Source organism: Pelophylax lessonae, assembly GCF_965119305.1.
Source record: "Pelophylax lessonae genome assembly, chromosome: 1".
Classification (NCBI taxonomy): Eukaryota; Metazoa; Chordata; class Amphibia; order Anura; family Ranidae; genus Pelophylax; species Pelophylax lessonae.
Window position 1 is genome coordinate 458,580,564 of NC_138768.1, and position 27,406 is coordinate 458,607,969.

Genomic DNA, 27,406 nt, shown 5'->3' on the forward strand with positions numbered 1-27,406 from the left:
GAGGTGTCGGAGGCAACGTGGGACACCCTACAGTGTACCCTAGAGAGAGCATCCTCGCTCTGGTGTTGCTTTCCTGGCCTGTGTTCAACTACAAATTTGAACTCTTGCAATGCCAAAAATCACCTGGTAACTCTAGCATTCGTGTGTTTATTTTGTCTCATCCAGGTCAATGGGGCATGGTCTGACACTAGGCGAAACTTCCTACCGAGGAGAAAATAGCGTAGGGAGTCTAGAGCCCACTTAATGGCCAGGCACTCCCGCTCCACTATAGCATAATTTCTCTCGGCGGCTGTTAATTTTCTACTCAGAAAAACTATGGGGTGTTCCTCCCCATTGACCTCTTGGGACAGAACAGCTCCCAAGCCTTCACTGGAGGCATCTTTTTGAACAACAAATTCTCTTGAGAAGTCCGGAGCGACCAGCATTGGATACTGACACAAGGCTGTTTTAAGCTCCTGGAAAGCCTTTTCAGCCTTGTCATTCCATTTCACCATGACTGACTTTTTACCCTTTGTCAGGTCTGTGAGAGGTAAAGCCATAGTGGCAAAGTTGGGGACAAACCTGCGGTAGTACCCCACGATATCCAAAAAGGCTTGCACCTGTTTCTTCGTGACTGGGCGGGGCCAGGCCTGGATAGCCTCTACTTTCTTCATCTGTGGCTTCACCAGCCCTCTACCTACAATGTACCCCAAGTACTTGGTTTCCTCCATAGCTATGGCACACTTTTCCGGGTTCACAGTAAATCCTTCTTTCTTTAGAGAGTCTAAGACTGCCTGCATTCGCGGAAGATGGGATTCCCAGTCAGTAGAAAAGATGACAATGTCATCTAAATACACTGAAGTGTATTTCTGATGTGGGCGTAAGGTTCTATCCATAGCTCTCTGGAAGGTAGCTGGAGCGGAATGCAAGCCGAATGGCATTCTTTTATACTGGAAATGGCCATCTGGGGTAGAAAAGGCAGTCTTTTCTCAGGCTTCCTTAGTTAAAGGTATGTGCCAGTAGCCTTTGGTGAGGTCTAAGGCAGTGATGTATCGGGCTGGTCCCAACCTTTCTATCAATTCATGCACTCGGGACATCGGATATGCGTCGAACTTTGATACCTCATTGAGTTTCCTGAAATCATTACAAAAACGCAGAGTCCTGTTGGGCTTCGGTACCAACACAATCTGGCTCGACCACTCGCTCTGCGATTCCTCAATGATATCGAGTTTGAGCATTTTCCGGACTTCCTCTGACACCGCTTTCCTATGTGCCTCGGGGATGCGATAGGGTTTCACTCGAACCTTCACATTAGTTCCATGACAATATCATGTTTAATAACCGTGGTAAGACCTGGCAGTCCAGAGAACTTCTCCCTATTCCTCTGTAAGAACTCCTTCATCTGCTGCGTTTGCGGCTTGGTTAGGGAGGTGGAAACTGGGACCGAGTTCTCCCCTACCAGGGGCATAAGACTAACCTCAGCCAGGGCAACTTCCTGGTCACGGTCCTTCCAAGGCTTCAGGAGATTTACATGGTATATCTGATAGGGCTTCCTCTTCCCAGGTTGGTATATCTTATAATTAATCTCCCCAACCTTTTCTACCACCTCAAAGGGCCCCTGCCACCTGGCTAGGAACTTACTTTCCACCATAGGTATAAGCACAGACACCCGATCCCCAATCTGAAACTGTCTAAATTTGGCAGACCGGTTGTACACCCTTCTTTGTGCCTCCAGCGCTTTTTGCATGTGTTCCTTGACCAGAGGCATCACCTTAGCAATCCTCTCTCTCATCTGAGTTATATGTTTTGCAACTGTCTTATGAGGAGAGGACTCACTTTCCCACGTTTCCTTCACTAAGTCAAGTAGTCCCTTGGCCTTCGCCCATAGACCAATTCAAACGGGAAAAACCTGTGGACGCTTGGGGCACTTCCCTAATAGCAAACATCAATGCTGGGAGTAGACAGTCCCAGTCTTAACCATCTTGTTGCACAACCCTTTTAAGCATTTACTTGAGAGTTTCATTGAACAACTCTACCAGTCCATCTGTCTGTGGATGATAGACAGACGTGCGCAGCTGTTTGATTTGGAACAACTTGCACAGATCTGCCATCACCCGAGACATGAATGGGGTGCCCTGGTCTGTCAAGATTTCCTTTGGGAATCCTGTCCTAGAGAACATATTAAACAATTCCCTGGCAATTGCTTTTGAAGAAGTCTGCCTTAGGGGACCTGCCTCTGGAAACCTGGTGGCATAATCAAGTACCACGAGGATGTATTGGTGGCCCGAGCCGATTTCACCAAAGGGCCCACCAAGTCCATCGCAATGTGCTCAAATGGTACTTCGATAATGGGCAACGGCACCAATGGGTTCCTCAAGTGGGGCATTGGCGCGGTCAGCTGGCAGGTGGGACATGAACTGCAATAACGTCTCACCTCTACTGTCACTCCATAGAACTGGTCCGTTATTCGTGTCTCGATCTTGTCAGGCCCCCAGGTGACCCCCCAACGCGTCATTGTGTGCAAGTTTATTACTGTGGGTCTGAAAGGCTGGGGAACCAGTAACTGGTCGACCACTTCTCCCCTATCCTCAGTAACCTGGTATAGCAGCTCACCAATGACCACAAAGTGGGGAAACCTTTTTTCAGCCTTGGGTACTTGGAACACCCCATTAACTACGGTAACCTGTTCCCAGGCATTTTTAAGTGTGTATCCCTCTTTTTGGCAGAAGAAAATGCACCCCGTGACACCTCAAGATCAGAATGGGCAAGACTAGAGGAGCTTTCTCTCTCATCCTCCTCCGACATAAACGGCAGAGGGTAGGCTTCCTCTATGTTCTTGCCAGCCATGACCTGCATAAGATTGGGTTCTCCCCCTCAAGTTTCCCTTTAGTTGGGGAACCATTTGCTCTAGATTCAATGCTATCAGGAGTGTCCAATCCCTTAAAGGGAACAGAGCAGTCCAGCTGTTCCGGATGTCCTTTGCTCACGTAGTCCCAAAGTTCAACAAATAATGGGCAGTCCCTCCCTATGATAACATCATGGATGAGGTCAGGTACCACCCCAACCTCCTGAACAATTGTGCCACAGGCCGTGGTGATTGTCACTGACACCGCCGGGTATTACTTGGTGTCCCCATGTATGCATACCACCTTCAGGGTTCTTGCTCCTGGACTCACTCCCCCAGCTACCCCATTACCCACAAGTGTTACCATACTTCCGGAGTCAGGGTTCCAGGCAGGCCACACAGGGGGAAAGTTAGCAGCCCATGGCTCAGCTTGTCTGAGAGCTTCCACTCAATACACAGCTTGTGAGTCTCTGTCTCTCTCCCATTCACTTCCTTGACACAGGTGCTGATTTCCCTCTGCTGCCTTTCAAGCCTCCCTCACCTGGGACTTAACCCCTGAGTACCACAAAAGCTCTGCAACTGACCCCATTAAAGGGACCACAGCTCAAATATCGGGGAAATGTACCTGCCATCCAGGACACATTCCCGGTGTCCTGTACAATATATAGAAAGATCAATGTATGCTCTATACTGACCGTGACCAATAGACACCCAATGGCCTAATATATTTAATCAATTGTCCTATATATAGAGAGAGATCAATGTATGCTCTATACTCAACTGACCGTGACCAATAGATAGTCATACAGACTATACTGAACTGACTGTGAGCAATAGATGCTCAATGGCCTAATATATGTAATCAATTATCCTATATATATATAGAAAGAGATCAATGTATGCTCTATACTGAAATGACCATGAGCGATAGATACTCAATGGCCTAATATATGTAATTGATTTATATATATATATATATATATATATATATATATATATATATATATATATATATATAGAGAGAGAGAGAGAGAGAGAGAGAGATCGATGTATGCTCTATACTGACCGTGACCGATAGATACTCAATGGCCTAATATATTTAATCAATTGTCCTATATATAGAGAGAGATCAATGTATGCTCTATACTGAACTGACCGTGACCAATAGATAGTCATAAAGACTATACTGAACTGACTGTGAGCAATAGATGCTCAATGGCCTAATATATGTAATCAATTATCCTATATATATATAGAAAGAGATCAATGTATGCTCTATACTGAAATGACCATGAGCGATAGATACTCAATGGCCTAATATATGTAATCGATTTATATATATATATATATATATATATATATATATATAGAGAGAGAGAGAGAGATCAATGTATGCTCTATACTGACCGTGACCGATAGATACTCAATGGCCTAATATATTTAATCAATTGTCCTATATTTATATATATATATATATATATATATATATAGAGAGAGAGAGAGAGAGAGAGAGATCAATGTATGCTCTATACTGAACTGACCCATAGTCAATGGCCTAATATATGTAATCAATTGTCCTATCTATATATAGAATATATATAAAGAAATAAATGATCAAGTCTGTCCAATGCATCCATTCCACATCCCTGAAATCGTATAAATTGGAACTACAATTCCCATCATGCCTAGTCATGTCGGTGAATGTCAGAGTTTTACAATGCCTCATGGGATGTGTAGTTCTGCAACAGCTGGAGGGCCTTAATTTGAGGATCCCTGGTATAGAGCATACATTGATTTCTCTCTCTCTCTATATATATATATATATATATATATATATATATATATATATATATATATATATATATATAAATATATATTCTATATATAAATTGGTGAAAAGACAAGGCGACTGGTCCCAGCATCCAATCTATGTCTTAAATATATATGGGACTTTGTAGGAATGGATACATGAGTAATGGAGGCAAGCACAAAAGATAAAATACAATGATTTATTACAAAAGAGTCATATTAAAATCCAACATGAACAAAAGATGTGTGTGCACATATACAATACATAGCATGTACAGATGAATCTCAGAAAAAGCGCCCAATATTGAACGCGTTTCGCGGACTGCTATAGCAGAGCTTGCTTCGTCAGGAATAGGGACACACATTCATCTTCCAATACTTCAATAATAGAAAAAACAACAATAAATTAAAGAACATAATAAAGTGCCACAATTGTGAAACACACACATGTAATACATATATTCATTTACTTTGTCCATGGTTACATCGGCTTACCATACTTCACAAACATTGACAATAAGGGTAGACTCCTGAAGGGCATGGCGCCAGAGTGGGTGACCAACAGTCCTGGCCGTGTGTCATGGGGGACAATAAGTCGGCTCCCCGGACATCGGCCCTACAATGCAGGCTGGACCAGCTTGACCAAAGCGGACTTGTCCCACAGCGGGGAAGGGATTTTACACTTGATCCAATCTACAGATTAAATAAATATAAGATCATGTCAATTAAGGATTCAGATACGGGGGATCATGTACCAACTGTCCCACCATATCAGAATTCACAATCAAGGAGGGGAACAGGAACTTAAAGGACTTGGCTAATGCCCAGATTCATAATTACTTCATGGGTTTCTAAAATATTCAATTGATATGGGATAGGTCTATATAAAATACACAAAAGGGGTAATGTCATTCTTATAGTGATTAGTCCCCACTCCCCATAAACCCATATGGCACATGTCCTAGAGGGGCCAAGCCAAGAGGTAAGGAGTTATCCAGTAATTCCATTAGCCCATATACATAAGTACTGCTAAGTCCAAATATAGAAATATGGATCAACATATGTCCCCAGAAGAAAATATCCCTAAAGTCATTGGTGACCAGGTCCACTTACCGCATCATGCCTAATTGCCGCCAAAGATGGGAAGCAGGAAGGAGCCGCTAACGGTGTCCTCCACGTGCAGCCCATCTATAAGCTGTTCCCACCGGAAGACCGGGCGCAACAAGGGGAAGAGACCCATCCCGCCGCTACGCCTTTCAGCAATTCCCGATCGGGGGAGGCACAGCTCACCACTAGGGGGAGCCTACCTCCGCTTTGCGCCCAAGCCTGCAAGTGACCATTGGTATACCGACTCCCCCTATTGGTGAGCTGGGTGGATGGGTCTCCTCCCCTTGCTGCGCCCGGAAGTGACATGATGCGCCCACACCGGAAGTGCCGCGGGCGGGTCGTGCGTCACTTCCGGTGGGACCAGATTATAGATGGGCTGCACGTGGAGGACGCCGTTAGCGGCTCCTTCCTGCTTCCCATCTTTGACGGCAATTACGCATGATGCTGTAAGTGGACCTGGTCACCAATGACTTTAGGGATATTTTCTTCTAGGGACATATGTTGATCCATATTTCTATATTTGGACTTGGCAGTACTTATGTATATGGGCTAATGGAATTACTGGATAACTCCTTACCGCTTGGCCCCTCTAGGACATATGCCATATGTGTTTATGGGGAGTGGGGACTAATCACTATAAGAATGGCATTACTACTAGCAGGCATGCGGAGGGTATAACCTACTGGGGGAAAATCTCTTTCACGATCAATGTTTCTCTAACTTTTTTGAACAAGATGGCTCCCCTGTTCTCTGCAGACAATGTCAGGAGCATATGTCTATTAAATGGACCCTGAATAACCTTCCTGCAAGCCCTGGAATCCATCAATAGGCTCTCTAGGATCTTATAAGGACCTCTATGAGCTCCTTATAAGGGACATTGGTGTTTCTTTCTAAAGCCCTGTACACACGTACCGATTGTCGGTCGTAAATATTCGGCCGACGACCGATCCGCCGATTGTAGGCTTGTTAGTATGATGCTTCCGACAGCCGACAGCGCACTTTCAGCCGAAAATAATCTGTCATGTAGACATTAAAATTTTTGTTGGCCAACACCAGAACGGCCGATTGTTCGCCAGTCAGTACAGAATTCGGCCGACAATCAGCAGATTTGCAAGACTGGGCATGCTCAGAAAAGAAAAAACACACGGAAAGTTAACCATCACATGACATCACTTCTGCAGTCGGCTGTTGTTGGCCGACAAAATTTGTGTGCAGTCTTTTGCAGTTTTCAACAGACACGACAGCCCTGGACAAAAGACGGCCGATCGTTCGGCCGACAATTGGTACGTGTGTACGGGGCTTTACCCCATGTATACACAATGTTGAGTGGATCAACACCCCCTCCCTTGTGATATATATTTTTGATAATCACATTTAAACACACATGAACCCCATTTTATTCTTAAGGACTCTAATATTTTGAAGCACCTTTTGCGAAACGCGTAGTTCCAGCAACGCTATATACATATACATAGTCCCTTGATGGGCTCTCTGTAATGCAAAAAACTATACCCTATGTACAATTATTGTATACAAATATGTAATGTACATGTATGTCTGTCTTTTTTTTTTTAATATATAATAAATAAAAGTTTTTTATTCATTTTTAAATATGGACTGAAGTATGTAAATATTTACCGTATAGGTGGCACATCTAAATCCCCTTTGGTTTCATCTCTGTACCACTTGGATAGATTTGATAACCTCCCCCCTCCTACACACAAAAATGGCATTACCCCTTTTGTGTATTTTATATAGACCTACCCCATATCAATTGAATATTTTAGAAACCCATGAAGTAATTATGAATCTGGGCATTAGTCCAAGTCCTTTAAGTTCCTGTGAATTCTGATATGGTGGGACAGTTGGTACATGACCCCCCGTATCTGAATCCTTAATTGACATGATCTTATATTTATTTAATCTGTAGAATGGATCAAGTGTAAAATCCCTTCCCCGCTGTGGGACAAGTCCGCTTTGGTCAAGCTGGTCCAGCCTGCATTGTAGGGCCGATGTCCGGGGAGCCGACTTATTGTCCCCCATGACACACGGCCAGGACTGTTGGTCACCCACTCTGGCGCCCTGCCCTTCAGGAGTCTACCCTCATTGTCAATGTTTGTGAAGTATGGTAAGCCGATGTAACAATGGACAAAGTAAATGAATATATGTATTACATGTGTGTGTGTGTCACAATTGTAGCACTTTATTATGTTCTTTAATTTATTGTTGTTTTTTCTATTATTGAAGTATTGGAAGATGAATGTGTGTCCCTATCCCTGACGAAGCAAGCTCTGCTCTAGCAGTCCGTGAAACGCGTTGAATATTGGGCGCTTTTTCTGAGATTCATCTGTACATGCTATGTATTGTATATGTGCACACACATCTTTTGTTCATGTTGGATTTTAATATGACTCTTTTGTAATAAATCATTGTATTTTATCTTTTGTGCTTGCCTCCATTACTCATGTATCCATTCCTACAAAGTCCCATATATATTTAAGACATAGATTGGATGCTGGGACCAGTCGCCTTGTCTTTTCACCAATTTATATATAGAATATATATTTATATATATATATAGAGAGAGAGAAATCAATGTATGCTCCAGGGATCCTCAAATTACGGCCCTCCAGCTGTTGCAGAACTACACATCCCATGAGGCATTGTAAAATTCTGACATTCACCGACATGACTAGGCATGATGGGAATTGTAGTTCCTGAACAACTGGAGGGCCATAGTTTGAAGAACCCTGCTCTATACTGACCGTGACTGATAGATACTCAATGGCCTAATATATGTAATCATTTGTTATATATATATATATATATATATATATATATATATATATATATATATATTTATATATATATATATATATATGTATGTATAATATAGAGAGAGAGATCAATGTATGCTCTATACTGAACTGACCGAAAGATACTCAATGGCCTAATATATAATCAATTGATAAACTGCAAATCACTTTCCTCTCCCTGCCTCAATCCCGATCCTCACCCTGCCTAACTCACTGCTAGCAATGTCTCTAATTAGACTACACTGCACTGTCTGATAAACTGCAAATCACTCTCCTCTCCCTGCCTCAAACACGTTCCTCTCCCTGCCTCAACTACTTGCTATCTCGCCCGCACAGTCACACTACACGTGGCTGCTGTGCGAGCAGCCTTTATATAGTGTGGGGCGTGTACTTAGCCCCTGAGCCATGATTGGCTAAAGGCAGCCTGCCTTTGTACAATCATGGCAGAGATGATTTGATTGGGCAAAGCATGGAGGTCAGGGTGCATGCTGTGGCCAATCACATAATGCACTGTACGTGCCGTGCGCGCGCAGTGCATTATAGATGCGGGCCCTCAAATTTCCCACGGAGAAGCACATTTGTTCGTCATTCGCCAATGTTTGAGTCGAACATACGTTTCGACTCTAACTCGAAGCTCATCCCCAGTTGAGAATGTCTTTTGAGAACTGTGCTGTTATCAGCAACTACCTCAATAAAGAATCTTTATTTGTTCACTTGCTTTGCCTGGTCTGAAGTCTCTGAAAGTGGTACATGCACGGACAATGTATCAAAAGAACAGGGCTCTTGATACAAGATGACTGATACAGATACAGAACATGGGCCTACCACTCAGAATGCTGTCCAGAGGAAGCTAATGTGTTGTTGCTAAGGAACACAGTATCTGTGTCGCATACAAGGCAGTCAATTAGCCAGGAGACAGGTGACTTGGCAAAGGGGATGGTTACTCTGGTAGTAGAGGGGGTTAAGCTCTTGGCACCATCACTGGCAGCTGGTTCCCCACTGTTTGGGACCGGACCCATGGCAAGGAGTGCCTAGGGACCCAGCCTAGAGTCACGGAAGAAAGAGAGATGCAGAGGGGCCCCTGGAAGAGAAAGCAAGCATGGAGAGTGTAGAGAGTGAGAGCGTTTCCTATATCCCATAGCAACCATTGGATTAGTCATGGGGAGAGAGGTAACATGAACTGCTGAATTACTGGAGACTGGTACAGGCTCAGAGGTACCGATCCCTAAATGCTACACACCTAGGAGAGAAGTGTTAAATGTAACACCCTTGGAATAAGAGAGAGTTAAATGTGAAGTACTACCCGCTTCTATGTTGGAGTGCTGCCTTAATGTTGATTTCACATGAAAGCGGCTCCAGGCCTGTGCTTCAGGCATTCGTGGGGTGCAATTCTGCGGTGTCCCCACTAAGGCACCTAAGCCTGCCCACACACATGCACATTTCATCCTGGCACCTAAGGCATGCTGAGATTGTACACTGAACTGCTCCGGCGTGGCTCTGTGTACAATCTGAAAAACAAAATGCTGGAAAGCAAAAAAGCTTTTATTGCAGAAGAGAGACACAGATTATTTTCTGATTTGCAAGAGCCATCTGTAATTAATTTATACACAGCTTTAGTTCTGTTTTAAAGTCCATTTAGGACTACAAATCTATCTAAAATGACCTTGTCCTGAGGGTGACATTGCCACTGTGTGATTTGATTGGAGGATGAGCAGCGGTGTCTCTTTTAAAGGAAGTGTAAAAACAACAGACCTGCTAACAGGATCGCCAAAGAATAAAAATCTATTACAGGGTAGACTAAGAGCTAATTGTTGTCTAGTCTCGGTTTGTGGTACTCTCCGGGCTACTGCCTCATGGACCGGGCTGTCATCACTGCCCTCACACTGCAGCTTTCTTCCCGCTTTTCACGGCCATGAGTGAAGTGTGTGGAGTGGCTTCACAGCTACAGAGGGACAGCCTGCCCACCACCTAGGTAAATGTAATTGGACAGGAACAGCTCCTTGACTGAGGACAGCTGGGAGGAGCAAAAACTTCGGGGGGGTAGTCCCCAGAGAGACTGAACTCAGTGATGTAAATCTGTGTAGGACTACAAGGCCCAGAAGCTGTGTTGGTGGGAGTAGGGAAAGGAAGCAGATGCCAGGGCTTGGAGTGGTCTGTTGTGTTGGAGAGTTGCCTGCTGTAGTATCAGAAAGAGAAAGATATTGGGCTGCCACATTTACACAAAGGTCACAGCTATCAGAGATTGTGAACAGTGAGATTGCCATGGCCAGGTCCGGAGTCGCTGAGTCGCTGCCGACAACACCGGTTCCAGAAGCTAAAGAGCAGGAGGAAGTGTAGTAATAGACTGCTTGGTGGTGAGAGGACACTGGCCCTATACTGTGGGTTCCATTTAAACCTCAGTGCTCCAATACTGGAACTTTGGACCCCAACAGTTCATCTACACTGACCAGTGGGAGAGGTTTGAAAACACTAAAGGCCTTTAGTTTCTAGTACCGCCCGAATAGTTAGGACCTCCCTAGTTTCAGGGTTCAGGTTTAGAGGCATTTTATCCTCCTATTGTTTGGGTGTTGTGCAAATGTATTATCTGTAATTGTTTATTGCTATTACCATATTGTTTTTGTTGCCTTGTTGGGAAAATTTCCCAAATAAATCCTCCTTATTTAGTCTTGGTGTGTCAGAGGGTGTGGTTTTGCCAGAAAGGTTGTTGTCGCCTGAAACCCGGGGATCCATACATCAGCAGCTCCTTTGGGGGTAAGTGCTACACTAGTGACAAACTGCAGTATATTCTAAATATACAATTTTTTTTTTATTTTGCTCAGAGTTCCATTTTAACTACGAATTTTTAGAACAACTCAGGTTTCAGGCTGCAAAACAAAGAGATTTTAGCTAACTAAAAAGTGTGCCATTATAAACTACTTGTGTAGACAATATATTACTTTATATTTTAAAAGTTGTCTGTATTGGAACTTCACTCTGACCTCCATCCTCAGGAAGCCCCTTCCTAGTAGAGGAATGTCCGCGTCTCCAGATCATGTCCTGTTTCCTTCCCTTGTTCTCAGTCACTTGTGAACTTGTGGACACAATGGTCGACTTAAACATAAGAGGTAAGTTTAAGCCTGCATGATGATGTACAATGGTATGCTTAATATTAACTTTTTCTGTGGTTCTTATTGTTTATTACAATGAAAATGGTAATAGTAACGTTATCTGCATAGACCTTGTGATTTCCACCTTGTGTTATTATGCATAAAACGTATTATATTATTTTACTGAAATGTATGTAAGGTTTACCTTTATACTGTTTTGGTGCCCAAGCTTTTTTTTTTTTTTTAAATGTATAACTTCACTTTTTAAAGTCCTTCATTATTTCATTTTTATAAGTTTAATTTACTTTCCTTGTAAAGTTTTAACATAGAAAAAATCTACTATAATCGGTGCTGACACACTACTTTGATTTGATGCTACTTAACCACCTTAGCCCCATGGTCTTTTTTTCCTTAAATCTCCTTGAGTCCCAAAGTGATTTTTTGTTAAGGAGGCTCTGTTCTGCACTTTATAGTGTTTTCAGTCAACCCTATTAGACATTAGCAGATATATATATTTATATATATTTTTTTTTTTCTAGGTCATTTTTTTGGGGGAAAAAAGCATTATCTTGCACTTTTTGCAACATTTACTACGCAATTTGCACACCCCTAAATATTCACCTTAAAAGATAAGCCTCAAATTCTGTAGACTAAAATATCACAAAAGTATATATTTTTTGTAACATAGTGAAGTGGTAAAACTCAAAATGAATATACAAGATCAGCTTGGGTTAGCAATGGCAACTTGTGTTTGTAATAATCTGCTACCAGCACTGTTATGCAGCACTGTTTAGCAAGATCCAAAACCCAGGAGCTGATCATTTCAGGTGATGACAGTTCCAGTCTGAGCCTGATTCTTGGTGCCATTTTAAAATGGCAGTAGAACAAACTGCTGCTGTCCCAGTGCCATTTTTAAATAGCACCCGGGACTCAAGTGATTAAAGTCCAATTGAGATCTGAACTGCTGCTGAACACACAATCAACAGTGCACAGATAAGGGAGGGTGAGTGCTGTTGACTGATCAGGGGAATATTGGACTGCTGAAGATTGGACCACTGTGATCTTGGGACCATGATGTAGCTGGTAGAATAGGTAAAGTATCTACTTGCAAATCATACAGCAGATACATCCACAGGCTCAATCCCTTGGTGGAGAAATCCAGCACCCATTCCAAAGGTGTCTCGGGGTAAGCTCACTGATCCATCCCTGGCGGGGGAAAATTACAATCTCCTCAGATACTCTGGTCCGGCCACATCTGGAGTATGCTGTCCAGTTCTGGGCACCGGTCCTCAGGAAGGATGTGCTGGAACTGGAAAGAGTCCAGAGAAGGGCAACAAAAATAATTAGGGGAATGGAGGACATCAGCTATGAGGAAAGACTACAAGCACTGAACTTATTCTCTCTGGAGAAGAGACGATTGAGGGGGGATATGATATCAATGTACAAATACTGTACTGGCAACCCTAGCATAAGGAACAAACTATTCAGAGAAAGGGAATACAATAAGACACGTGGCCACTCACTAAAACTAGAGGAAAGGCGGTTTAACCTTAAAGTACGTAAGGGGTTCTTTACTGTCAGAGCAGTAAGGATGTGGAATTATCTTCCGCAAACAGTCGTATCAGCAGGGATCATCGATAGTTTCAAAACACTATTAGATGGGCACCTTAAAGACCACAACATAGAGGGGTATACAATGTACGGTTAACAGCAAACACACACACACATCACAGGTTGAACTGGATGGACTGATGTCTTTTTTCAACCTCACTAACTATGTAAGATCTCTAAGCTATTTAACAGCATCCCTGCCACCTTCTGGGCACACCTCTACAGGGATTGGCTAGGCCCTATTCAATATTCAGACTGATAATTTGAATTTTCCCTCTTTAAGCTCCAGAAACTTCTTCCAGAGATGGGGCAAGTAATCAAACTCCCAGCCTGTGAAGCCCTAAAAAGACCAGACCAAAAAATTACTGCTCTCTTGATTACAGGAGGAGCCAAACTAAATTTCCTTAGCAAACTATTCTAGAACGGTGCTACGTGTGTGTGTAGGGACCATGTTATGCATAGGTTCAAGATATTGATTATTTCCACCTGCTTCTGTTGGGTTGTCTATAATAGTTAGTCTGAGAAGTAACAATGTATTGAGTTATGAAAATGTATCTGCATTAAACAACTAATTATTTGATGTGATGTAAGCTGCAGGTAAAGGACAAATAGAGGATAAGTATTTGGAGCAACCTTCCAGAAAGGTTTTTGCCTGGTGAGGATGCCAATGTAAGTCTGCCTTTACTGCAGCTCTTTAGAATAGTGATAATGCCACAATGAAGGGGTGTTTTATTGGAGCCTGGCCTAAGAGCCTAGGAATTTAAGCTAGCTTTTTGTTAGGGCCTAGAGAATGAGGAAAATTACTCCCTAGAGCACATGTGTCAAACACAAGGCCCGCGGGCTGAATCCGGCCTTCCAGGCCATTTCATGTGGCCCCACACCTCTTCTGCAGCTGCAGAAACCCCCTTGTTTCTGCCTCTACCTTGAAACTCACCACTCTAGACCATGCACTTTCGGCTTCCCAGCTCCACCCCCAGCTTCTTCCTGGCGGCAACGCAAGGTAAGGGGGAGTGCACTGTAATGTAAGAGAGGGTGGGGGACTTTTGACTTCTGATGGTGGTGGTGCTCTAGACATCTGATATAAGGGGGATGGTGAGCTCTATACACATAGTCTTACAGATACAATCGACCATTTGAGGGCAACCATAATGCTGATGCGGCTCACAATGAAATTGAGTTTGACACACCTGCCTTAGAGCATCTTCACAGTCTGCTATGCAGAAGAATGTCCAGGAGAGCTTGGGGGGGGGGGGGGGAGATGCCAGATGGACATTGCATGGTTACCTCATTTTTCAGCACTGTAAGGTACCTGTAACTACCTGCATAGTACCTGGGATATTTTGCTGTTTTTTGGGGCATTCCGTACCCCTATCCCACTCTCCACAGGTTTCTTGAGCAAAAAATAAAAAAAAACTATAATGAGCATATAAAGTGACTGGGGCTCAGTCGTTGTTTCTCCCCACCACATGCCAAAGAACCATCCTATGATGTTAAAATTCTAGGTTCATAAGCCACTTGGGGAGTCATCACACATTGCGCAGCAGTAAGGGGTGCTACATGTGCATTATTGTACTTCCAAAGCATGTTGTACAGAACAGAGAGAAGCGTATTCATCCGGTGTCTTATTGTTTCAGCTTAAGAAAATTTTAATCAAGCCACAGAAAAAGAGATGGATGAATCAGATAATGAAATTCAGCCACCTCGGGGACATATTGGAAATGAAGGTAGTTGTATCTAACCTTGAACATAGAAGAGAGATAGCAAAATGAATATATTTTTAAATATAGTCACAGACATACAGAATGTCAATTAAAATAAAACCCTTGCAGATAACCCCTCTGTACATCAACCTGGAAAAATATTTGTTCCTGTCTGCTAACAGCCCTTTTCTCTGAAGGGCAGATTATAGGGGTAGCCAGTTTAATACACCTGATATAATACAAACAAAAGTATTCTGCTTGTGCTGTTATTACAAATCTTAGCCGTATTGAACCCAAACCAAAAATGTAATATACTGCAGCTTACCAATGATTATATTTGCTAAGTGTATTTGTTTTCTGTTTTTAAGGCTCTTTTCCCTCTATTTTCACCTGGTGATCTGGCCAGTAACATATCGTCTGTATTAGAGTGCCCCTACTCTGGATGAAGGAGCACAAGGGCACCTTTGGACAGCAGCTTTGTCAGTCGGGGTGGGGGTTGTTAGATGTACCAGTACCAGCAAATTTAAATGCTCTAACAAACTGAAGCCAAACTCCAGCTCACACTTTATAATCAATTAAGGTTTTACATAAATAGGAGCTAATCATTTTAACAACTTGGAGCCCACCCACAGTAGTTGTACTGCAAGCAGGCAGCAGCTCCAGGCCTGGCAACTTACCTGTATGTTGCGGCCTTTCTTCCTGTTTCACCTGCCGACCCGTGCTGCGATTTGACAATTTGTAAAGCAGGGAAGCAAAAAACAGACAGTAAAGTAAAAACAGCATATATAACACACATTACACATTGTTAGGCACTAGGGATGGGCTAACGGTTCAGCCGAAGCATGAGTTCAAGCCGAACATTGGCTGTACACCCGTTTGAGGAACACCAAAATTATCAGGGCATTCGACCTGCCGAATGACCACAATGCACTGCTTCGTCGCCCAGTGCACAGGAAGCCCTGATTGCCTGAAGCAATGAAATCTTTGCCCAATCAGGGCACAGAGCACTGCCAGAGCCATGTTTGGAGAAAGTAATAATGGCTCTATCCAATCATGGCTCCTTGCTCTTACTCCTGCCCTAGACTATAAAAGTATTCTTTCATTAGTGGCCATTTGTAGTGTGATATCATTGTGGAGAGAGATAGAACAGGGCTCTGTTCAGTGCTACTAGAGAGTTAGTGTGCTATAGTGTGCTATTCTGATTCTATTGTCAGTGTAGAATATCAGTTTAGTGTGAATCTAGTGATAGTTCAGTCAGTGTGAGTGTAGTGACCATTCATTTTTACTTTAAGTGTCACTTTAGTGTGAATCTAGTGATAGTTCAGTCAGCGTGAGTGTAGTAAACATACATTTTCACTTTAGTGGGAATCTAATAATAGTTCAGTCAGTGTGTGTAGTGACCATTCATTTTTACATTAATGTCAGTTTATTTTGTCAGGGCAAGTTTACTGCAGTATAGTTCAGTGCATTAGTGCATGTTTAACGAAGTATATTTATGTATGTTACTGCACATTTAACGCATTATATTTCAATCTGTTACTGCACATTTAACACATTATATTTCAATCTGTTACTGCACGTTTAACGCAGTATATTTCTGTGGGTTAGTGCACATAACGCAGTATATTTCAGTGCATTACGCGCCGTTTAACGCAGTATATTTAATTGCATTACTGCACGTTTAACACAGTACATTTCTGTGCGTTACTGCACGTTTAAAGCAGTATATTTCTGTGTCTTACTGCACATTTAGCACAGTATATTTCAGTGTGTTACGTGCCATTTAACGCAGTATATTTCTGTGTGTTAGTGCACGTTTAACAAAGTATATATCTGTGCGTTACTGCACGCTTAATGCAGTATATTTTTGTGTGTTAGTGCACATTTAATGCAGTACATTTCAGTGCGTTACTGCACGTTTAATGCAGTATATTTCTGTGCGTTATTGCGTGTTTAACGTGGTATATTTCAGCATGTTACGTGCTGTTTATAGCAGTATATTTCAGTGCATTTAGTGCATGTTTATCACAGTATACAGTGCCTTGCGAAAGTATTCGGCCCCCTTGAACTTTGCGACCTTTTGCCACATTTCAGGCTTCAAACATAAAGATATAAAACTGTAATTTTTTGTGAAGAACCAACAACAAGTGGGACACAATCATGAAGTGGAACAAAATTTATTGGATGTTTCAAACTTTGTTAACAAATAAAAAAACTGAAAAATTGGGTGTGCAAAATTATTCAGCCCCTTTACTTTCAGTGCAGCAAACTCTCTCCAGAAGTTCAGTGAGGATCTCTGAGTGATAGTCTCAGAGGTCCGTTTAACCACTTTAGCCCCGCTTACATTGAGGCTACTGCGGCAAAGTGCCGCGATCCCGTCCAGCGACGTAGACCTACGTCGCTGGACTCCGCCCCTTGTGGGCGGCGCTCGCGCGCCACCGGAGGCTCGCTCCCGCTGTGTTCATTCACAGCGGGAGTCGGGCCAGGGGAGGAGCAGCGGCGATTGCCGCTGCTCTGCCCCGATCGTCGGGGATCGAGTCTGGAGATCCGCCCGCTGTGTGTAAACACCAAGGGGGCGGATCTCCATAGTGACAGGGACTGACAGATCGGAGTGTTCAGCATAGCTGGACATCCGATCTGTCCTTCTGTCACACAGTCACCTCCCCCCCCCACACGTCAGTAAGCACCAGGCATACATTAACCCCTCCCTCTCCAATAAAATTAACCCCTTCCCTGCCAGTGTCATTTTTACAGTAACAGTGCATATATATAGCACTGATTACTGTAGAAATGTCACTGGTACCCCCAAAAGTGTCAAAAATGTCAGTCAAGGGTCCGATCTGTCCGCCGCAATGTCGCAGTCCCGCAAAAAAAATCGCAGATCACCGCCATTACGCGTTAAAAAAAAAAACAGCAAAAATGACAGAAATCTTTCCCTTAGTTAGTAAACGCAATAACTTTTGCGCAAACCAATCAAAATACGCTTATTGCGATTTTTTTTTACTAAACATAGGTAGCATAAAACAAATTGGCCAAAAATTTGATTTTTACATTTTTTTGGGGGGAATTTCATATAAAAAAATGTGAAAAATATTGTTATTTTTTCAAAATAAACGCTCTTTTTTTGTTTATAGCGCAAAAAGTAAAAATCGCACAGGTGATCAAATAACACCAAAAGAAAGCTCTGTTTGTGGGAAAAAAAGGACGTAAATTTAGTTTGGGTACGGCGTCGCACGACCGCGCAATTGTCAGTTAAAGTCGCACAGTGCCGAATCGCAAAAAGTGGCCTGGACGGAAGACAGCAAAATCCTCCGGTGGTAAAGTGGTTAAAGCGCAGAGAGCATCCTGAAGAACAAGAAACACACCAGGCAGGTCCGAGATACTGTTGTGGAGAAGTTTAAAGCCGGATTTGGATACAAAAAGATTTCCCAAGCTTTAAACATTCCAAGGAGCACTGTGCAAGCGATAATATTGAAATGGAAGGAGTGTCAGACCACTGCAAATCTACGAAGACCTGGCAGTCCCTCTAAACTTTCAGCTCATACAAGGAGAAGACTGATCAGAGATGCAGCCAAGAGGCCCATGATCACTCTAGATGAACTGCAGAGATCTACAACTGAGGTGGGAGACTCTGTCCATAGGACAACAATCAGTCGTATACTGCACAAATCTGGCCTTTATGGAAGATTGGCAAGAAGAAAGCCATTTATTAAAGATATCCTTAAAAAGTGTCATTTAAAGTTTGCCACAAGCCACCTGGGAGACGCACCAAACATGTGGAAGAAGGTGCTCTGGTCAGATGAAACCAAAATCAATTCTTTTGGCAACAATGCAAAACGTTATGTTTGGCATAAAAGCAACACAGCTCATCACCCTGAACACACCATCCCCACTGTCAAACATGGTGGTGGCAGCATCATGGTTTGGGCCTGCTTTTCTTCAGCAGGGACAGGGAAGATGGTTAAAATTGATGGGAAGATGGATGGAGCCAAATACAGGACCATTCTGGAAGAAAACCTGATGGAGTCTGCAAAAGACCTGAGACTGGGACGGAGATTTGTCTTCCAACAAGACAATGTTCCAAAACATAAAGCAAAATCTACAATGGAATGGTTCACAAATAAACATATCCAGGTGTTAGAATGGCCAAGTCAAAGTCCAGACCTGAATCCAATCGAGAATCCGTGGAAAGAACTGAAAACTGCTATTCACAAACGCTCTCCATCCAACCTCACTGAGCTCTAGCTGTTTTGCAAGGAGGAATGGGCAAAAATTTCAGTCTCTCGATGTGCAAAACTGATGGAGACATACCCCAAGCGACTTACAGCTGTAATCGCAGCAAAAGGTGGCGCTACAAAGTATTAACTTAAGGGGGCTGAATAATTTTGCACGCCCAATTTTTCAGTTTTTTATTTGTTAAAAAAGTTTGAAATATCCAATAAATTTTGTTCCACTTCATGATTGTGTCCCACTTGTTGTTGATTCTTCACAAAAAATTACAGTTTTATATCTTTATGTTTGAAGCCTGAAATGTGGCAAAAGGTCCAAAGTTCAAGGGGGCCGAATACTTTCGCAAGGCACTATATTTCAATGTGTTACGTGACATTTATTAAGTTTCAGTGCATTAGTGCGCATTTAACTCAGTATATTTCTGTGCCTTAGTACACGTTTAAAACACAGTATATATCTGTGCATTACTGCATGTTTAATGCAGTATATTTTTGTGCATTCGTGCACATTTAACCACTTAAGCCCCGGAGGATTTGGCTGCTAAAGGACCAGGGGTTTTTTTGCGATTTTTTACTGCGTGACTTTAACGGACAATTGCGCGGTCGTGCGACGCTGTACCTAAACGAATTTGACGTCCTTTTTTTCCCACAAACAGAGCTTTCTTTTGGTGGTATTTGATCACCTGTGCGATTTTTTGATCACGCGCTATAAACAAAAAAAGAGCGTAAATTTTGCAAAAATAACAATATTTTTCACATTTTTTTATATGAAATTCCCCAAAAAAAAAAGTAAAAATCAAAATTTTTTAACATTTTTCGGCCAATTTGTTTTATGCTACCTATGTTTGGTAAAAAAAATCGCAAAAAGCGTATTTTGATTGGTTTGCGCAAAAGTTATCGCGTTTACTAACAAAGAGAGAGATTTTTGTCATTTTTGGTGTTTTTTTTTTTAACGCGTAATGGCGGCGATCTGCGATTTTTTTTTCGGTACTGCGACATTGCGGCGGACAGATCGGACCCTTGACTGACATTTTTGACACTTTTGGGGTTACCAGTGACATTACTGCAGTAATCAGTGCTATACATATGCACTGTTACTGCAAAAATGACACTGGCAGGGAAGGGGTTAACTTTATTGGACAGGGAGGGGTTAAGTGTGTCCTAGGGGCGTGCTTTCTACTGTGTAGGGACATTGCTATTGGTGTAAAAGCAAAGATCAACCGTTCTACATAGTAGAACGGTCAGATCTTTACTTTTACACAGGGAGAACTGACAGGCAGCTTGTTTACACAAGCTGCTCTGTCTTTCTCCCTTCACAGGAGCGATCGCAGTGTGACTGGCGGACATCGAGTCCGCCGGTCACACGCACTGACTTGCCTGTGAACGAGCCGCGGCGGGCGCGCGCCTCGGCGGGCGCGCGCCCGCTCGCTATAGGCTCGCAAGTCAGTGACAGGCGAGTGACGTACCGATACGTCACTCTGCCTGGCCGGGGCTGACCGCCGCAGTATATAGTCGTGCGGCGGTCGGCAACCGGTTAATGCAGTACAGTTCAGTGCATTACTGCACGTTTAACCCAGTATATTTCAGGGCGTTAGTGCATGTTTTACGCAGTATATTTCTGTTCATTACTGCATGTTTAACATAGTAAATTTTTGTGCGTTAAGGCACATTTAACGCAGTATATTGAAGTGCGTCAGTGCGGTATTACTGCAGTATATTGTAGTGTGTCAGTGGAGTGTGTCTGTGTAGTGAGTACTCAGGTCAAAGTGCACCAAACACCACTTTTCATTGTTTACAATGCATCCACGTACACATTTCCACATCTTTATTACATTTTAATAAAATAAGTTAATAAGCACCCCCATCATATCTGGGAGGCCAACAAGGAGAGGCAGACATTCCCATGGCACTGTTAGGGGTCAAGCAGCATATGTGTCCACAGGTAAAGGTGGACGTGGTCAGTCCTCAGGCAGGGCATAATTTCCTCTGTTTAGTAATGTTGATGTTGCCCCTGCTATCCAGCCACAGCATGCAGAGGAGTTGGTGAACTGGCTTACTAAACCATCCTCATCCTTCGTCACCGAGCAGAGACTAGTGCGCAGTCCACTGCATCTACCAGTGGCTAAATCTGCCTCCTTGTCCACAGCTATTCAGGCCAATAGCCCTAGCATCAGGCATGGAGGAGTCAGCTGATTTATTTGTACACAGCCTCGGCCACTTGCTCCTTGATGATGCACAGCCATTACTTGATTCAGATGTTGGATCTGAGGATGAGAAAGGTAGGCATATGAGCCTATAGAGAGGGGAGAAAACTGGTACACAATTTGGCAGGCATGTTCTTCAAGCCGCAGCGTATTGCCAAGTTGTCTCCAGTGGTAATGAGGATGGAGGAGATGATGATGATGAGGTCACTGATGCAACGTGGGTGCCGGATAGAGCAGTAGAGCAGCCACCCTATTCCATATCATGGTGAAGCTGGTATCTCCCGGCCTACTTCCCACAGTTCAGCTATCTGGGCCTTGTGCAGCGGATTGCACTGTTGCAATTTGCAAACGTTGTCTCAGGCACGGCAAAAACACCAGCCATTTGGGTACCACATGCTTGACATGGTATTTAACCTCCCACCGCTTAGCCCATTGGCAAGAGTACCTGAAAGCCACACAAAAGAGATACAATTCTGTTCCTCCTCCTTACTTACCTCAGTCTTCCCCCACTATACCTCATGACCTCTCAGCAGCCTATAATGACAGGGATGATGGTATAGCTCAGGGTGTCCCAGGTCCCTGCAGCACATTTGCCAATAGCACACCACCAGCTGTAGACTATAGCCAGAAAATTTCTCTGCCCCATCTGCTGCAGCGAAAAAAAATACAGTCACTGCCACCTACATGCCCAGCGCCTAATGCAATCTTGTCAAAGCTGCTGGCTTTATAACTTTTGCCTTTCTGTCTGATGGATTCTGCCCCTTTTCGTAAATTTGCAGAATGTGCTGTACTACAATGGCAGGTTCCCAGTTGCTATGTCTTTTCATGTAAGGCCTTTCCAGCTCTGTACCATGACGTGGAAGGCAATGTTGTGGCATCATTGGGCAAGGTAGTCAGCTACAAAGTCCACATTACTGCTGACACGTGGTCCAGCAGGCATTGTCAGGGGTGCTATATTTCGTTCACAGCACACTGGGTAACTCTGCTTGCAATTCGGAAGGATGCAGGATAGGTCTCAGTGCTGCAGCTAGTTATGCCGCCACATCAATATACAGCTTGTGGTGATGATGGGAGATTTGTCAGCTCTTTCCCCTCCTTTCCTCAATGCCCTCCTCTGCTAAATTGTCCTACTAACCACAAATACCCCCTAAGCGTTCAAGGGACTATTCAATTAGTCAGGCTAAAAGGTGCCATGCAGTGCTTCAGTTCGTATGTCTAGGGAACAGGAACCACACCGGAGCAGAGATTCTTGCAGCTCTGCAGGGGCAGGCCCAGAGGTGGTTCACACCACACCAGCTGGAGCCAGGAATGATAGTGTGCGATAATGGCACAAATCTCCTGTCCGCCCTTAGACAGGGAAAGTTGACACATGTGCCATGCCTAGCACATGTCCTCAATTTGGTGGTGCAGCGTTCCTAAATAGGTACCCAGGGTTGGAAGATCTACTAAAGCAGGCCAGAAGAGTCTGTAGCCATTTCAGGCGGTCAAACACAGCCAGGGATCGGTTGGCTGAAATTCAGCGGGAATTCCACCTGCCTGATTTGTGACATGCCCACCAGGTGAAACTCAACCTTGGCAATGCTGCAGCAGCTGCACATGCAGCACAGGGGCGTCAACGAGTACCTGTGTAAGTATGGCTTAGACAGGCTGAGCTTTTTTTCCCCACGCAAAAGGGCAGCTGATAAAGGATGCATACACTATACTGTCACCATTTCAGGAGGCCACAAGGATGGTGAGCCATGACAATGCATGCATCAGTGACACAATCCCTGTTGTGTTCCTTCTGGAGTAGACACTGCGGGGCATTATGGACAGGGCACTCAAGGCAAAGCAGCGGGATGAAGAGGACTACCTTTCCTCTCAAGGCCTGCTTTATGCAGACACTGTTCTTACTACGCCACAGAACATACAAGAGGAGACGGAGAAGGAATAGGAGGAGGAGGATTCTGGCAGTTTTGGAGGCATTGAAGCACAGGAAGACATATGTCAAACCTTAAGAGATGGTTTTCCATCCCCAGAACCTTTAGTAGTAGCACATGGCTGGGAGGATGCAGTTCCAGATATTGTAATCCTCAGTGACCTCGAGAAGTCTGCTTCTCCTGCCTCCCCAAACTTGCAGTGCATAAACTCCCTGATTCAAAGCCGGCAAAAGGACCCAAGAATACGCGTTATCAAGGAGAAGCATCACAATTGGTTGGCAACCCTCCTTGAGCACCGTTACAAGGGAAAAAGTGTCAGAACTCATCCCGTCCCCAGGGAGAGTGCAGATTTTCCCCGACTTTGGTAGGTTACAGTGTCGTGGAAAACGTAGTTTTGAGGCTTCTGTTGGTCAAGAAAGGAGCAGTGGAGAAGGGGGCCGCCTAAGTGATGCATTTCAAAATTTTTTTAGTCCTCGCCACAGAGGGCTCTCAGCTTCCACATCCCATGGATAGCGGCGAAAACAGAGCGAGAGAGCTTTCCAGTTGACGATCCACTAGGTTACTGGGTCACGAGAATAGACCACTGACCCGAGCTTGCCCAGTATGCAATTGAACTGCTGGGTTGTCCTGCATCCTGCATCCAGCGTGCTTTCTGAACGAGCATTCAGTGCTGCTGGAGGATTTGGTACTGATAATAGAACGCATCTATCCACAGACTCCGTCAGCAGTCTGACATTAATCAAAATGAATCAGTCCTGGATTAACAGCAGCTATCAAGTCCCTGATGCCGATGTCGCTGATTTAAGTGTTTTTGGGATGTGGAATCTCTGCAAGACTTCTGGGCTGCCTAGTGTTGTCGGTGTTGATTTCATCTGGAAGAATTTTTGGGTGTAGTTTTCATGGGCACAATTAACACCCAATTTTTGACAGGTTCATATAATTTCAACTTTTGACAGCAAGGCCAATTCTTGCTTTTATCAAGAGCATTTCTATAGGGTAACGGTGTGAAGGCGCCACCGACACCCAAAGACCAATTTTTCTGCACCTGTTTGACAGATGAATACTGTATCGTTTCAATTTTTCATAGCAAGGCAATTCTTGCTTTCATCAAGAGTACCTCTATAGGGTTACGGTGTTAAGGCACCTCTGACGCCCAAAGACCAATTTTTCCACACCTGTTACTTCTATTCAAAGTCTGTGAAAGAGACACCAGTATTTATCCAAAAAAATCGTATGCCCAGTGCACTACAGTTTGGCCTCATCATACAGACTGGCTCCTCAAGCCGATGATTACAAAAAAAGAAAGATTGCAGGGACAATGACATTTTTTTGGCTTTATAAATGCAATTATTGCTGCTTTGCAGCTTCTATACATAGTACAGATGTCCCACTTTACAGATTGACCAGGGCGACCCCCTGGCACTATATTTAAAGGAATTTTTATTGTTATTTCTCTTTCTTATGCTTTCACTTTAAGCATCAGTAAATCACTGCTCATTTAAAAATGACATTTTTTACAAACTTTGCCCATAACTATTGTATGCCAAATTACTTGCATATAAGACTTCAAAATGGGTACCTTTGATTTTTACAGTTCAGATCCCATAGACTTCAATGGGGTTCGTTATTCGGTTCCGAACTTTCGCGATGTTCGAAAGTTCTGGTGCGAACCGAACAGGAGATCATTCGGCCCATCCTTATTAGGCACACAGTTAACCCTTTGATTGCCGCTAGATGTTAACTCCTTCCCACCCAGTGTCATTAGTACAGTGACAGTGTACATTATTACAGTATGTCACAAAAATGAGTACACCCCTCATATTTTTGTAAATATTTTATTACCATATATACTCGAGAATAAACCGACCCGAATATAAGCGGAAGCACCTAATTTTACCACAAAAAACTGTGAAAACGTATTGACTCGAGTATAAGCCTAGGGTGGGAAATGCAGCAGCTACTGGACTCAACTGGACCACCACAAGACCCAAAACAGGGGCTGCGGGCATGGTGCAGGGGCTACGGACATGGTTCAGGAGATGCAGGGCTGTGGGCATGGTACAGGAGATGCAGTGCTGCGGGCATGGTACAGGAGATGATACAGGAGATGGTACGGGCATGGTACAGGAGATGGTACAGGCATGGTACAGGAGATTGTACAGGAGATGCAGGGCTGCGGGCATAGTATAGGAGATGCAGTGCTGCGGGCATGGTACAGGAGATGCAGGGGCTGCGGAGGAGTCTCACTTACCTTTTGGTGAGGCACCTTACATTTTAAAATGGTGCCTCCCAGTGCCAACACGTCACCGCACATGCGCCGTCTGCCCAGGAATAGCCAAACGTGTACAGGCTTTCCCGAGCGGCGGCGGTGGCATATGGGCACTGCACCGGAGAACAGGTAAGTGGGACCCTGACTCGACTATAAGCCGAGGGGGGCTTTTTTAGCATAAAAAAACGTGCTGAAAAGTCGGCTTATACTCGAGTATATACGGTATATCTTTAATGTGACAACACTGAAGAAATCACACTTTGCTACAATGTAAAGTAGTGAGTGTACAGCTTGTAAAACTGTGTAAATTTGCTGTCCCTTCAAAATAACTCAACACACAGCCATTAATGTCTAAACTGTTGGCAACAAAAGTGAGTACACCCCTAAGTGAAAATGTCCAAATGGGGCCCAATTAGCCATTTTCCCTCCCCGGAGTCATGTGACTCACTAGCAGGGGAGGGCTGGCAGCCTTAGGCCTGGGGGGCAAGTCTCGTCAAGTGGCCCGTTGAACCACCGAATCAGCTCACCATCCATGCCCATCTGGTTTTTATAGCAGGTATTGATGTTGTTATGAAACAAGACCAATATGACCCCGATCTCGTTAAAGAGCCGATGCCGCAGCTCATTGCACATGTGATTGGCTGTGTCCAATCACAGTGGATCATGTGTAAAATGTGGAGAGCCAGATCAGTGGCATCTCCTCGCAGGGGAGACCTGTACAGATAATCAGAGCACAGCATTACAGTGCAGCCTCAGCAATGCCCAGCAAGTGACGCCAATCAGTGCTACCTTTCAGTGCTTGCTCATCAGTGCAGCCCATCATTGCATCAGTGCCACCTATTAGTGCCCCATATTAGTGTCTCCACATCAGTGCCACCTAGAAAAATGTTTTAACCACTTCTGGAGCGGACGATTTTCCCCCTTAATGACCAGGCCATTTTTTGTGATTCGGCACTGCGTTATTTTAATGGACAATTGCGCGGTCGTGCGATGCTGTAACCAAATAAAATTGATATCCTTTTTTTTCCTCACAAATAGAGCTTTCTTTTGGTGATATATGATCACCTGTGCGATTTTTTTTTTTTTTGTGCTATAAACAAAAATAGTGACAATTCTGAAAAAAACAATATTTTTCACATTCTGCTATATAACATTCACAATAATAATAAAAAAAATTTAAAATCAAACTTTTTTATAATTTTAGGCCAATTTGTATTCTGCTACATATTTTTGGTAAAAAATAAATCCCAATAAGTGTATATTGATTGGTTTGCGCAAAAGTTATCGTGTCTACAAACTAGGGGAAAGATTTATGTCATGTTTATTCTTTACTAGTATTGGCAATTTGGCAGCGATAAGCGATTTTTTGCAGGACTGCAACATTGCGGCGGACAGATCGGACACCTAACTGACATTGTAGACACGATAACTTTTGCGCAAACCAATCAAAATACGCTTATTGGGATTTATTATTTACCAAAAATATGTAGCAGAATACAAATTGGCCTAAAATTATGAAAAAGTTTGATTTTTAATTTTTTTTAATTATTATTGTGAAAGTTATATAGCAAAAAGTGAAAAATGTTTTTTTTTTTTTTTTTTCAGAATTGTCGCTCTTTTGTTTGTTTATAGTGCAAAAAAATAAAAATCGCAGAGGTGATCAAATACCACCAACAGAAAGCTCTGTTTGTGGGGAAAAAGGACATCAATTGTATTTGGGTACAGTGTTGCCCCAACCGCGCAATTGTCAGTTAAAATAACGCAGTGCCGAATCGCAAAAAATGGCCTGGCCAGAAGTGGTTTTAAAGGACATACAGCGAGGACCGTACATC

At 43.5% G+C, this 27,406-nt stretch overlaps 1 protein-coding gene across 2 annotated transcripts in view; it reads left to right on the forward strand.

The window, feature by feature from the left end:
• Positions 1 to 11,620: 11,620 nt before the first annotated feature.
• USHBP1 (USH1 protein network component harmonin binding protein 1) overlaps positions 11,621 to 27,406 on the forward strand; it is a 103,675-nt gene continuing 87,889 nt past the window's right edge. The window contains exons 1-2 of one of the 2 annotated variants that reach the window (XM_082253641.1): positions 11,621 to 11,660; positions 14,888 to 14,977. In XM_082253641.1, the coding sequence (XP_082109767.1) occupies positions 14,923 to 14,977 (55 nt within the window). In that variant the 5' untranslated portion in view covers positions 11,621 to 11,660; positions 14,888 to 14,922. The remainder of the gene's footprint in view (positions 11,661 to 14,887; positions 14,978 to 27,406) is intronic. The other variant, XM_082253642.1, reaches the window with a different exon arrangement.